The sequence below is a fragment of the Mobula hypostoma genome, chromosome 5, assembly GCF_963921235.1.
Source record: "Mobula hypostoma chromosome 5, sMobHyp1.1, whole genome shotgun sequence".
Classification (NCBI taxonomy): Eukaryota; Metazoa; Chordata; class Chondrichthyes; order Myliobatiformes; family Myliobatidae; genus Mobula; species Mobula hypostoma.
In genome coordinates this window covers 37,506,004-37,521,060 of record NC_086101.1, presented here as the reverse complement: position 1 = coordinate 37,521,060, position 15,057 = coordinate 37,506,004, and the positions used below count along the sequence as shown (strand labels likewise).

At 45.2% G+C, this 15,057-nt stretch overlaps 1 protein-coding gene across 2 annotated transcripts in view; it reads right to left on the bottom strand.

Moving 5' to 3' along the window:
• The window catches only part of LOC134346777 (solute carrier family 15 member 1-like), a 59,311-nt gene that overhangs the window by 26,792 nt on the left and 17,462 nt on the right, over nt 1-15,057 (bottom strand). For both annotated transcript variants that reach the window (XM_063048407.1, XM_063048408.1), the window contains 8 exons: nt 13,604-13,703; nt 11,896-11,986; nt 10,532-10,612; nt 7,876-7,958; nt 3,413-3,499; nt 1,502-1,591; nt 216-260; nt 84-116 (listed from right to left, as the gene is read on the bottom strand). In XM_063048407.1, coding sequence (XP_062904477.1) covers nt 84-116; nt 216-260; nt 1,502-1,591; nt 3,413-3,499; nt 7,876-7,958; nt 10,532-10,612; nt 11,896-11,986; nt 13,604-13,703 — 610 coding nt within the window. The remainder of the gene's footprint in view (nt 1-83; nt 117-215; nt 261-1,501; nt 1,592-3,412; nt 3,500-7,875; nt 7,959-10,531; nt 10,613-11,895; nt 11,987-13,603; nt 13,704-15,057) is intronic.

The following is a 15,057-nucleotide window of genomic DNA, read 5'->3' as shown; positions in this document are numbered from 1 at the left end:
AGATTAAAAATCAATCAGATTCTTTGTCAAAGGGGATCAGCTGATGAACACAGAATGCACCTGGACAAGTGAAGCATGCCTACCTGCATCTGATCAGGCTGGATATCAATCCCTCCCTAGAGATACGAAAACATTTATTAGTAACCATCAGCATGGCTGATGAAAAGGCATTCAATTTTGTAAAATATAGTGAAATTGTTCATTAATGTTCTTACGAAATTTCCATTCATTGTAACAGCTTGCAAAGTCCATCTTGAACCCTGTAGAATCAAGTAAGGAATCCTGAGAAATTATAAATATTTAAAACATGAATAAAATAGTCAGTCAGGAATTCAGGGGGGTGGGGGGAACCTTCTTCATCAGAGAGGGGAGAGCAAGTGGATCTCCCTCTCACAGGGAGTGGCTGAGATGCAGGGGATGGAGGGAGGTGGACCGTGTCTTAACAGAAACACGTTGGGCCAAGAGCCTGTTCCTGAGCAGTACTGTTCTGAGCAGTACTGTTCTGAGCAATATTCTCTGCTCCAAGAGCGGGGATGGGTCCCTGCAAGCCGGATGAAGAGGGGAGGACTGAAATGAAAAGGGACAGTAAACCTTGGGATTACCTGCCCCAAGAGGACTGCAGTGGTTTCGCCTCTGCACATCTTCGAGGCACAGATCAGCAGGTATTTAGATATTCAGGGAATCAAGGTGATGGGAGTTATATAGGGAAGTGCCGCTGAGATAAAAGATCAGCATTGATCATATTTAGAACAATGGACGTAGAATATAGAACATAGAACAGTACAGCAAAGTGCAGAACCATCAGCACATGATATTGTGCCAACCAATATAAAATAAGGCATCTGTTAGTCTTGCGAGACCATGGATCTGTGCCTGGAAAGTCTTCACTCTCCAGGGCGCAGGCCTGGGCAAGGTTGTATGGAAGACCAGCAGTTGCCCATGCTACAAGTCTCCCCTCTCTACGACACCAATGTTGTCCAAGGGGAGGGCATTAGGACCCATACAGATTGGCACCAGTGTCATCGCAGAGCAATGTGTGATTAAGTGCCTTGCTCAAGGGCACAACACATTCCCTCGGCTGGGGCTTGAACTCATGACCTTCAGGTCGCTAGTCCAATGCCTTAACCACTTGGCCGCTTGGCCACGTGCCCACAATCAATTGAACCCCTACACAACCATAACCTTCCATTTTTTTTTTACATCCAGTCTTTTTAATGTCCTTATTGTATCAGCCTCCACCACCACCCCAGGCACGGCACTCCATGCACCTACTATCTATCCTCAGACCTCTCCCCTCAACTTTCCTCCACTCACCTTAGACACGATCCTCTGGTATTGAGCACTGGCAGCCTGGGGAAAACGTATTGGCTGTCCACTCTATCTACACCCATCTATACGCCGCTGCCAAGTCACTGTAGTGGTGTGGTTGACACAAGGGTTGAACAGCCAATTTGTACTTCAATCCCTCTTATTCATGTTTGCTTATATACGGATGCCTTACCTGCTGGTCAAACAACGCCCAGAACATAGGAAGAGGGATGTACAGGAACAGAACTTTCAGCACCATCTTGATCTGAGCAATCAAATGCTCCTAAACCAGTTGATAAAGAGAAGAGATAACAAGAAGGAGGTGAGTTACTTTCTCTGCTTGTACCGTCTTTCTGAAATGTAACGCAAATTGCCTCTGACCACCAGACTTGACGAATTCAGTGCTGACGCTAGCACCAACCTCTGCCCCCCTGACATAGAGCAAGGCCGGTCCGAGCGAGTTCTCCTGGCACACCCCGCTCATCGCTGAAAGCAATGTACAAATGGGATGGTTCCATCCATCCCTCACGACTTCCCCAGCACGACAGCGGCCTCAGGGCTGAGGAAAATCTCAACAAGGAAGGAGACTCTCTGGCCCATTGAGGTCAGGGTAACAATTTTTAAAATCCCATTTTATTCTCCCCACATTCCCATCTGTTCTGCCCAGATTCTATGTTCGGGGGCAACTTACCCCCCAGCCTGCATACCTTTGGGATATAGGAGCAAACCAGAGCACCCCTAGGGAAACCCATGCAGTCACAGGGAGAACTTGCAAACTCCACACAGATGGCACCAGACCTTGGGATTGACTAGCTGCTCCCCACTGTCGTCCGCTTGTACTCTCACCCACCCTATCCCCTCCTCCCTTGGGTGAACAAAGATTAGTCGACTTCAGCCACACAGTTAAACATTGTTGTTGTTGCAGGAAAGCAGCATCTACCATCAGGGACCCCCAACACCCAGGTCACGCTCTCGTCTCACTGCTGCCATCAGGAAGAAGGTACAGAAGCCTCAGGGCTCACATTCCCCGGTACAGTCTGTAAGGAGGCTGTGTGCTCTCCCCGTGACCTCTGGGTGCTCCGGTTAACTCCCACTTCCCAAAGACATACCAGTTAGTAAGTTAATTGGTCTTTGTTGATTGTCCTGTGATTAGGCGGATTGCTGGGCAGTGTGGCTTGTTAGGCCGGAAGGGCCTATTCTGCGCTGTGCATCTAAATAAAAATAGAATAAATAAAATAATAAAACAAATAAATGAGCCATATCAGTCTAGTGAGGGAAATGGTCAGTGGAAGCTTTGGTTAGAAACATTTCATCAGTCAGATGAAAGGTCTTAGCCTGAAATATCAACTATCCATCTCCCGCCACAGATGCTGCAGATCCTTCAGCATCTTGCCTGTCGTTCAGTGTAAGTGAGGGTCTTAAATGCATGTCTAAGATGGAAAGGACAAACTGGCAGAGGGAAGAGTAGCGACAGGCAGAGCTTTCAAATCACTGGCCAAAGATTCACAGAGATATTGCTTCAAAACATTATTGTCACCCATTATGATCTCAAACACATTGCTCAAAAGAGTGTACAAGGAGCTGTTAAAGAGGGAGTTGCATACAGGCTATTCCTGAGTAGCATACACATTCTGTTTTCACGGATGTCCAGGGTTTGCTTTTGTCAGCAAGTTGGAAGATGCACAAAAATCACTTGATATGGTAACCATCCCTCCATAGTATTGTCATGAAAATAATGAAAAGGTTGTAAGATTGATAAGAAAGAACAACTACTGAAAGAGAAGGAGAAGGAGGGGGAGGGGTAGAGGGAGGGGGAGGGGGAGGAGAGAAGGAGAGGGGGGAGTGAGGGGAGGAGGAGGGGGAGGGAGGGAGAGAGGGAAAGGAAACTAATTCTACTACACATAGAAATTAATACAATTCAGACTTTTGAATTTAATAACATTATAGGAACTCTTTTGTATGTAGGGGCTGTATCCTGGGGACAGGTTGCAAATACATCAGAAATAAGCACTTCCCTGGACATGGGAGCAAAGCTGAACAGTTGGGATTCGTGATTTTATTCTTAGAAACTAGTATGGAAATAAAGTTCTTTCCAGAAACTTACATCATATTTGTCAGAAGCCCAATCCATAAAGTGGTCTCGTTTGGGATACTGGTTACTTCGGTGTTTGAATCTGTTTTTAATTGCAAACTGTCGGGAAAAAGAACACATTCAGTTTGACACATCATTAATGAAAGTTAATAAAAGTTTTAGAAAAGTAAAACATCAGAGGCCTCCTCAGAAACGTATGGAGTTATCAAGCTAAACAGCATGGAAACAGGCCTTTCGGCCCATTGAGTCCATACTGACCACCCATTTAGACCATTGATCGAGGAGCAGATTTAAGCACTTCGGTCCATTGAGTCTGCTCTGCCAATCAATCATGGCTGGCTTTCTCAACTCCTTCTCTCCATAGCCCTTAACCCCTTTACCAATAAAGAACCTATCAATCTCTCCCTTAAACAGACCCAACAACTTGACAGCACTCCATCACAACAGATTCCACAAATTCTCCACACTCTGCCTGAAGAAATTCCTCCTCATCTCTGTTTTGAAAGGGACATCTCTTTATTCTGAGGCTGTGCCCTCAGATCTTAGACCCTTCTTCTAATGGAAACATTCTCTCCACATCCGCTCTATCCAGTCCTTTCAGTATCTGGGAGGTTACTGATTTATACCAAACCTGCATGAGTGCCATTTTATGTCATCTCCACATCCCTATCCACTCCTCCTATAAATACGTCTGTCATGTATTTAATCATACAATAACTCATTGGATAGAACCTTGCAACAGCTCCCCCATTCAACGAGAACATCCCAGATCTTGTGTCCCACTTCCATTTTCTACACTATCCTCATATTCATAAATTTCCTTAGTATCCCAGAAACCTTCAATCTGTGTCTTGACTATTCCCAATGGTCAAACCTACACAGCTCTCTTGGGTAGAGAACCTTTCAAATTCTCTACCCTCCGTGTGAACGAATTTCTTGTCTACTCAGTCCTGAGTGGCCGTCCTTCTCTCTGAGACTGTGGTCCCAAACACTCGACACTTCATTCAAGGTAAGATCATATCTTTATCTATTCTGTCAAGCCCATTAAGAATTCTTGGCGCTTCAAGAAGATGCATCATGGCTTGGAGGGGCAATTGCTCTGCCCTTGACCACAGGAAACTGCAGGGAGTCGTGGACATGGCTCAGCACATCATTGAAACCAGCCTCTCCTTCACGGACTCTGTCTACATGTCTCGCTGCCTCGGTAAAGCAGCCAATATAATCAAAGACCCCACCCACCCCGGACACTCTCTCTCCTCCCCCTCCCATTGGGCAGAACATACAGAATATACATATACGGGAAAGGGGTGGAGAGAGCAGAGAGTTTCAAGTTCCTTGGCGTCCACATCTCGGCTGACCTCACCTGGACTGCCCATATCTCTTATCAGGTGGGGAAGGCCCAACAGAGGCTCTACTTCCTAAGGAAGCTGAAGCACGCTCTCCTCCCTCATCACCTGCTGATCAACTTCTATCGGACAACTATAGAGAGCCTCCTGACGTATTGCTGTGCAGTGTGGTTTGCCAGCTGCACAGAACAGAACAGGAAGGACTTGCAGCGGGTGGTGAGGGTAGCAGAGCGGGTTATTGGCACAACATTACCCTCCCTCAGAGACATTTACACTGGCAGACTTCAAAAGAAGGCTACTTGTATTTCAAAGGATCCCACTCATCCTGGACATCACCTGTTTTCCCCTCTACCTTCTGGGAAGAGATACAGAGCATTAAGGACGAAAACAAAGAGACTCCTTAACAGCTTCTACCCACAAGCAGTGAAATGTATAACACCCCCTTCCCTTCTCCTGCCCCACTCCTAAGATGGCAGCAGCTAAATGCATTACACTTCCAGGAATGGCAGGTGTGCAATAGTCCTACCCCCCATCCATATATTATTAATTTTGGACTGCACTCCTGAGGTTTTAGAGTTTATTTTAAGTATATATTCTTTGTCATGCTGCAAAATGTTGAGCTGCTAAACTGTGTTTCATTGCTCCACAACAATGACGATAAAGATATTCGATTCTAAGTCTGAAAGGATGCACTACCAGGCCCAAGCACAGCTTCTATCCCACCGTTATAAAGAGTCCCCTCGTACAATAAGATGGACTCCTTTTTTGGGCTCCTCACTTGGAGTACCGTGGGCAGTTTTGGGCTCCTTATTTAAGAAAGGATATGCTGACATTGGAGAGGGTACACAGAAGATTCACTAGAATGATTCCGGGAATGAGAGGGTTAACATATGAGGACCGTTTGTCCGCTCTTGGACTGTATTCCTTGGAGTTTAGAAGAACGAGGGGGGACCTCATAGAAACATTTTGAATGTTGAAAGGCATGGACAGAGTGGTTGTGGCAAAGTTGTTTCCCATGATGGGGGAGTTTAGTACGAGAGGGCATGACCTAAGGATTGAAGGGCACCCATTCAGAACAGAGATGCGAAGAAATTTTTTTAGCCAGAGGATGGTGAATCTATGAAATTCGTTGCCACGGGCGGCAGTGGAGGCCAAGTCATTGGGTGTATTTAGGGCAGAGATTGATAGGTATCTGAGTAGCCAGGGCATCGGAGGTTATGGTGAGAAGGCGGGGGAGTGGGACTAAATGGGAGAATGGATCAACTCATGATAAAATGGCGGAGTAGACTCAATGGGCCGAATAGCTGACTTCTACTCCTTTGTCTTATGGACTCTTGACCCCACAATCTACCTCATTATGATCTTGCACCTTATTGCCTCCCTGCACTGCCTTTTCTCTGTTGTACTTCATTCTGCGTTCTGCGCAACACCCAAAATGCTGAAGGAACTCAGCAGGTCAGCAGCATCTGTGGAGGGGCATAAGCAGTCACTGTTTCAGGCCCAGACATTTCTTCAAGACTGATGAATGGTCTTGCCCCGAAACATCAACTGTTTATTGCCCTCCATAGATGCTGCCTGACATGCTGATTTCCTCCAGCAATTTGTGGGTTGCTCTGGATTTCCAGCATCTGCAGATTCTCTTGAGTTTATAATTCTGCATTCTGTTATTGTTTAGGCTTATAACTACCTTGCTGCACTGTGTAATGATCTGATCGGTATGCAAGACAAGCCCTTCACCATACATGGGACAATCATAAACCAATTCCAATTAGAGACCCCAATCTTCGAAACTTAAGGGCATAGGGCCAGTGTGCTTGAGTAACTCACCATCCCATGAATCTGATAAGTTGTCATTGCATTGCTCTATTACAAATACATCCTGAGTCAGAGAGGTCAGACCTGTACACAATGTTCCAAGTGCTGTCTCATTAGGAGCCTGTTTAACTGCAGTTAGATATCTTGATTCCTGTACTCAAGACCTTCTGTATTGAAGGCCAACATACCATTTGTTCTCTTAACTGCTTGCTCAACCTGACCATTACTAATTTTTACTAATTCATGTACAGAGAAACCCAGGTCCCTTAGACAGCAATACTGTTCAATCTCTCACCATTCAAAAAATGTTAATGGGAGGGAATTGTAGGTGCTGATGATTGCGTGTTAGTAGCTGAGATCTGACGTTCATATGATTCCTGCTTGATTATTTCCAGCCCCAACGTTTCCATGTGCTTGGGAGGAGCTTTGAACTCTTTACTAGTTACCTTGATGACTGTACACCGAGTGGTAACGGTAAAGATCGAAACTGGCGTTGATCAGGGTTGATGTATCCATAATCTCTCTCTAGCTGCCGTGCAGATCTGCTTGTCCAAGGTGTGTCGATGGGCTGAGATGCTGGGGTGGGAGAAGGCTTGTGAGAGATTTACACCAACTGGGTGAAGTGGTCTGCCTCTGTGCTGTGTCCTCTACGCAACACTTTGTTCAGAGCAAGTGCCTGGAGAGTCACAGTGTGACTACAGCATAAATCCCCAATTCAAATCCAATTGCAAATTTTGTCTCTTTCCTTTGACTTTTTTGACAACTACTCCACTTTTTGTCTTGGATGTCGAGCATTCTTTTTCCCCTTTTCCTGCCAATCCAGCTCACCAAGCTGACATTTTAAACCATCCTTCACCGAACTACCCCCATGTGCCAGGTTGCCCCAACTTCATCCACTCTCCATGAACAGAGCCGTTAGGCATTGCACATCTGCCACTTTTGAGGGGAATCTGAGCTGGCAAGATGATCCCAGGGTCCTGAGGCAGAGTTTAGTCCTTGATCATGATGAGGCAAGATTATTGGACCCATGCTTTACTCCCTCACAGCATTTAGTTCCAGCAACATCCAGGAACGTTAACCTCGGAACGGGAGATGTAGAATTCGCAAACACACTTCCCCAACGAGAGCAACCAGTTTCTGCTACACTTGTTCAAGAGCACAGACATTAGTTTGCAGGAGTGTTAGTTAGCAATCTGCGATGGCACAAGCCACCAGCTATTGAGAAGAAGTCACAATATTTATGTTCATATCCTCCTCACGATGCCTACTCTGCTGCTTTGCATTAAAGAATTCGGTTCCTAAGTTGTTACTTACTGCAATGCACTTGCAAACTTTAAGCACGATATTGCCCTGTGGAGAAGACTTCTTGTACAAGGGACTTCCTCCAATAAATACAACTGAAATACACAAAATGCAACGGTTAATCGGCAATGATCATTTGAATGTGAAGCTTCTCACAAGCTTAGAGAACAGTTGGGAACCCATGGATTGTACTGAGAGGCTTGCCACATGTCCCATCAAGTGGGTCCAACAGTACCCAAGGAGCTCAACACCATCCAGGACAAAGCAGTTCTCTTGACTGACGTCTCACCCACCATTCGAGGCATTCCTTCCCACCACTGCTGCCCACAGTGGCTGTGGTGCGGGTGCAGCAGGCAATCAAGAAAGTAAATGGGATGCTGGCCTTCACTGCTAGAAGGGTTAAATTTAAGAGCAGGGAGGTTGTGCTGAAATGGTACAGGGTACCGGTGAGGCCGCAACTGGAGTACTGCAAGCAGTTCCGGTCTCCTTCCTTGAGGAAGGATATACTGGATTTGATGGCGGGGCAGTGGAGGTTCACCAAGTTGATACCAGAGATGAGGGTGCTAGGCTATGAGGAGAGATTGAGTTGCCTGGGACTGTACTTGCTGGAGTTCAGAAGAATGAAAGGAGATCTTATAGAAACATATAAAATTATGAAAGGGATAGTTAAGATAGAGGCAAGAAAGTTGTTTCTGGTAGGTGAGTCTAGAACGAGGGGACATAGCCTCAAGATTCGGGGGAGTAGATTTAGGATGGAGATGAGGAGGAACTGCTTTTCCCAGAGAGTGGTGCATCTGTGAAATTCTCTGCCCAATGAAGCAGTGGAGGCTACCTCAGTAAATATATTTAAGACAAGGTTGGATAGATTTTTGCATAGCAGGAGAATTAAGGGTTATGAGGAAAAGGCAGATAGGTGGAGATGAGTCCATGGTCAGATCAGCCACGATCTTATTGAATGGCGGAGCAGGCTCGATGAGCCAGATGGCCGACTCCTGCTCCTATTTCTTATGTTCAGTGTACACCGTCTACAAAATGCACTGTGGTTCCTCACGCAGGCTATGCCGACATCTCCCATACCCACGAGCTCCAACATCAAGGGCAGCAGGCACAGGGGAACACCACCACCTTCAGATTGCCACCCGAGCCCCACACTACTCTGACTTCGAAGCACATCACTAGAACTTCACTGTCACTGGGCCTGAGTCCTGGAACACCCTCCCCGCTAGTGCAGTGGGAGCACCTTCATGAGAACCAGGGACGGGCAGTAAATAATGCTCTTTGCCCACGGTGTCAGATCTGGGAAAATCAATGAAAGTAACAGTAAATCTCCAGCTCCCATTTTCACCCTCTCTGATCCACCCCTGTCTGATTACTATCTCTTTCACATTCCACCATCATCTCCCTTGTCCGTTATTCTCACTTGCCTTCCATCTTGACACATCCTCCCTTTTGTCTTTGCTCAACCCCCTTCCCTCCATCTATTCGTTGAAAGGGCGTGGGCTTCTCAGGCTGAGTCAGTGTTTAATTGCCCATCCCTTGTTGCCCCTGAGAAGAGGGTGGGAAGATGCTGCTTGAATCGCTGTATTCCTTGAGGAGTGGGTACACCCAGTGTGCTGTCAGGGAAGGGGATTCCTGGATTTTGACCCAACGACGATGAAGGAACGGTGATATATTTCCAGCTGAGGGTATTCTTTTGCTGCCCTTGTCCTTCTGACTGGTAGAGGCGATGTGTTTGGAAAGTGATGTCTCAGGCGTCTCGGCAAGTTGCTGTTCCAGTAGATGGTATGAACTGCTTCCACGGTGTGTCAGTGGTGGAGAGAGGTGGTTGTGAATTGGGTGTTTACCATCTAGGCAGCTGTGTCCTGGACGGTGTTAGGCTTCTTGAGTTGCTGGAGTTGCGCTCACCCAGCCACCTGGAAAGTGTTCGATACACTCCTAGCCTAAACCTTCTAGATGGTGGAGTTTAGAAGGTGAGCACTTATCAAACTTCATTTATAACTTCCTCTAATCTTAATGAAGATTCATCCACCTGACACATGAAACCAATTTCTTTCTCCACAGATGCTGTCCAGCTCACTGAGTACTTCCACTGTTTTCATTTCATTCCCATTTCTAGGAGGCAAAGACATCTTTTACTAAAGGATTCCCAACTCTGGTTCAGGGACTTCTTCGAGCTTTTGTCAAATGTCCTTTGTCCTTCAAAATGCCAAATAAAATAACCTTCCATCCTATCCCCCGCCCTCAATAATTACAAGGAGAGGGTTTTACTGCAGAGCACTTTCAAAAAGTTTGCACAGGGATAATGGGCTGAAATGCCCCCTTCCACAGTGTATAATGTTTCAAACTAAATGAGACAAAAGATAATTCTGCAGCCCCTTCTGGAGATGGTCATTCTGAGTATACCTCACTGTATTACTGAGGAAGCCAAGTTTTAATTCCCAGAGGTTCCTGGACCACGTTATAGCATTGACAGTGCTTAATAAACCAAAAGTCTATGATTATTCTCCCTCCGGAAGGTAAGGTAAATTATTGGATGCTATATCTATAACCAAAAGACCCCATGTGATTACTTCACCACCAACATCACTTCCCCTGTAGTGATGACTGATATTGGAAAGTGATACCAGTTACAGTACATTTCTTGGAGGAAAGAATTAACAAGACTTACTTAGAGCCACTGCCATCAGTGCACCTGGGACCCCAAAGGCCAGAGGATAACATGCCTGGGGAACACTGCCACATTTTTGTTCTAAAACAGAAGAGCATTCCAGGGTTAGAAGGCCAATAGGCAAAACCATTTTGTGAATTATTCAGGGTCGGGTATAAAATGTAAACAAAAATGCAAGCAATCTGCCTAGATGAATTTTGTGAGGAAGGCTGGAATGCATTGGTCAGGAGGACAGGTTTTGGAGGCCACCCAGCTGTACCGGGCTCTGGAGTTCTGAGAATAGCTTGGGACACTGCACTTAAGGCTGGACCTACTGCCCTTGGAGGAAAGCTAGATCAGACTCACAGACTCACCAACAACAGTGACGATCAAAATGTGCTACCCCTTCAACAATGGCAGAACATGCGCAGGTTTTCACTGAAGTGTTATCATCGGGCATCACATCAGGCCAGGTGGCAAAACACTGGGTGGAAGAGAGCGGTATTAAGGAACTTCCTAGAGGAGTGAGGGAGGAGGAATCAGGAATTGTGGGATGAAGCACTGAATACATGGCCACCAATCACAGAGTAATCAAGATGATTAGAAGCCCAGAAATGGCAATCTGCATGGGTTGTAGGGACGGAAAAGTTCGGAGGAGAAGTGATTGACGAGACAACAGCAAGGGTCTGAAGGAATATATCACTCAGACCAAACTTGCCTACCCTGGAGTTTGGAACATTACCTAACTGGGGAGCTTAAGATGATTGTAGGTCTTCAGAGGATAGATAGCAGGGAGAGTCTATGGCAAATGGACAAGGCCACAAAATCAAAGGGAGTTCTCTCTGCACTTTTTCAAAGGCTGGAAAATCTGGAATGCTGTCCTTAACAGCTCAAGGGGTAAGTAGTTTTGAAAGGCCAATGGCCAGAAACATCAACTCTCTTTCTCAGCCTAACCTATTGCAAACACAACTTGCTACATTGTAATTTTCTAGATCCTTGCACCTTTGAAAGACTTTTTTTTTGTGGGCAGGAACTTTGAAGCTTGGGAACCAGGGTGAGTAAGTTGAGCTGAGCCAAAGACTGGCGATGGCTGAATGGGTTCAAGAAGCTGAACAGCAGTTTTCTTTGTCCTTTTCCCCTTTTGTGAAAACAATGTATGGAGTGATAATCAACTCCATCGATGAAAACGCAGTTGCACAAAGCTATGTACAATCGCTGCATCCGGAAAATGGTAGAAATCAAGAATACTGGATTATTTTGCAATTAGCTTTGATGCGTTTTCAATCAGAATGTTGATCAACAAAGACTGATTGGCTTGGAGGAGTTTCCAAAAACTTTGCGGCTGACAGATGTACGTTGATACTTGCTTCATCAGACATGCATACCTCTCAGGATGGGAGTAATAATTGTGGAAATTAGACTTCCTGCATTGATTGATAAATAGAAAATTGAGAAGAACTTGCTCCTTTGCTTTTCCTTGAAAAAAAGAAGAGAGAATTGACTCCAGCAGCAATAGGAACCAAATGCATTTTTACAGATCATCACATTTACCCGGCAGCATTGACCCAGTCCCGGTGTAGTTGCTGATGTTACAGTTGGTTTAATGATGCTTAAGGTCATATCTAAATCTTCCAGCAAGTCTCACCGCCCCTTTCAATCAACCCTTGAGAGAGCCAGTAAACTGATGCATTGAAAAGTTACTGTATCCACAGAAAATTAGTGTTGGCATATCACACTGTGTTATTAATGATTCTTTTAATGATTTGATTTCTTCCTAAACTTTTCAGATCCAGAATCCAGGCGATCTCTCACCAACAGGTAGCAAATTGTTCTTAGGGACTGGTTTAGTGTCATTTGTTAAGAACTTAACATGTTTCCTCGTTATTCCTCTCTCTTTTAATCCATCCAATCTTTCTCCCACTCTTTTATTTGTCCCTCATAGAATTAGGTGAACAGGCCCCTTTGGTCTAATCTGTCCATGCAGGCCAAGACACATGTCTAAGCAAGTCCAGTATGCCTGCATTTGTCCTGAATCTCAGTCTAAACTTTTCCTACTTTTCCTATCCATGTACCCATCTAAGAGTCTTTTAAATGCTACTCTTGTACCTGCTTCAACCACTTCCATTTACTGACCATCCTCTGGGTGAGAAAGTTGCCCTTCAGGTTTCTATTAAATTTGTCCCCTCACCCCTTAAGCGAGGGGTTCCCAACCTTTTTTATGCCATGGACTAATGCCATTAAGCAATGCCCCTGGCCTAAATCTATGGCCTCTTAATCCCTAAGTGGCATGCGGCCAAGTGGTTAAGGTGTTGGACTAGCGATCTGAAGGTCGTGAGTTCGAGCCCCAGAAGAGGCGGCATGTTGTGTCCTTGAGCAAGGCACTTAACCACACACTGCTCCAGTCCACCCAGCTGAAAAATGGGTTCCAGCAAAACGTTGGGGGTTAACCTCACGATAGACTGGCGTCCTATCCGGCGGGGGTGGGGGGGGGGATGTCTTGTACTCTCAGTCGCTTCACGCCACAGAAACTGGCATAAGCACTGGCCTGATGAGCCTATAAGGCTCAGGACAGACTTTAATCCCCTAACCCTTCATTCACAATGCCTATGCTCCTCATGATATTATACACTTCTGTAAATTCACTTCAAATTCTCCTTTGCTCCAATGAATAAAATGCCAGCTTGCTTAACCTCCCTGTACATGACTTGAATTCACCTGCTTTCTTCTAGCATCATTTTTCTGACCTAGTTTTGTTCAGGAGACAGACAGCTGGTCAGATTGCTTATTGGAATCTGTGTGTTTTCTTTACCAGGTATATCTCCAACGGGATACAGGAAAGTACAGTAAATGCAGGGATAGATCTACCTAACAGTACATCATGAGAAGCTCCATTTAACTAGGGACAACATGTTCTGTGATGTTCACACCTGAATAATTACCAAAAAAAAAGGACAACCTATTCCTATGCAATTAACCAAGAAATATTCTTTTGCACTGAAATGATTGTTAACATGTTTGATATATTAAAGCACTTTCTTATTGGCTTTAGCAACAGATTAAAGAATATACTTTAATCTTAATGTTTATCTTTACCTGATCATCGTCAAACTGATCTCCTCCAAATGCAGACACACAGGGTTTGATACCACCAGTTCCCAAAGCAATAAGCAGCAGTCCGAGCATTGACAAACCTCTGGGAAAGAAAGAATCTTGCATTGTAACACTTTGGTGCTGACACTGAGGGAAAAAGTTGGCTGCAGCTCATTCCGGTTGCAGTCTCACTTCTGAGGCAGCAAACACAAGGATCGGGAGCTGGATATTCAAACCCCTCAAAATTGTTCCACCATTCAATAAGTTCATGGTCCGTCAATGGGTAGTTGAGATGGAGTCGAGTATCTGGGTGATGGTGCAGATGCCTGGTTTAGAGAGGTTGAACACACTTGAGTTGTTTTCTCTGGAGTGTGTGAGACTGAGAGAGGAGACCTGATAGAGGTTTATACAAAAATGAGAGACATAGGTAAGGTAGACCGAGTAGAAATATCAAACACTGGAGGATGCATGCTTGAGGTGAAAGGCGGTAAGTTTAAAGGGGATATGCAGGGCAAGTTTTGTTTTATTACACAAAGAGCAGTAGATTCCTGAAAAAGGCAACCAGCGTGGTGGTGGTGGAAACATATACGATAGGGATTTACAAGAGGGTTTTAAAGAGGCATGTGAAGATGCATGGAGTGGAGAGATATCCATCAAGTGCAGGACGAGGAAGCCAGTTCAATTTGGCATATTGTCCAGCACAGGCATTGTCCTATGTTCTATCCAATCTTATGCATCTTATTTGTTGAAACTCTGAAACCATTCAGACCACAGTGTTCATTCTGACACCCAGGAGTATCAGTCCTATTCCTGCTCTCCTTTCTTCGCTGAATCTCTGCAACTTACTCCTTAAGGCACCAGCCCGCCAGCACTACTTGTCCTCCTTCTCAATGGAGTCATTAGCAGAGGCTAATTATCCCACTGATACATCTTTGTAATGTCCTAGTCCCCGTAATTTACCATTCCCTCAATTTCTAAAAATCTATCTCAGATTTGAATACATTAAATCACTGATCCCCCACAACTCCCCAATTAGTGAGTTATAAAGATTCCCCATCCTTTGGACGAGGAATTCCTCCTCATCTCCATCCTGAATAGGCGACCCTGATCATGAAGCAACCACCCTTAGTTTTAAATACCCCCGCCAAAGAAAACACCTTCCAAGCATCCATTCTGCACAGCCCACTGATAATCAACAACGTCACCTCTAATTCTTTCAAATTCCAGTCTGCTTAACAAAAAGCAAAATCTCCTGACACTGATATCCGAAATAAGAAAGGAAAAGCCAAAAACACTCAGTAAATCAGGCAGCATTTGTCGAGAGAGAAGCTGAATTAACATATCGGCTTGTTCCCTCTGCCTCCTTCTCCACAGTTGCTCCCTCGAGACATGAGGGATGAGAGATGTTGGGTCAGGCACTGCCTGTGGAGGGAAAGGGATGGTTGACCTTTCATGTC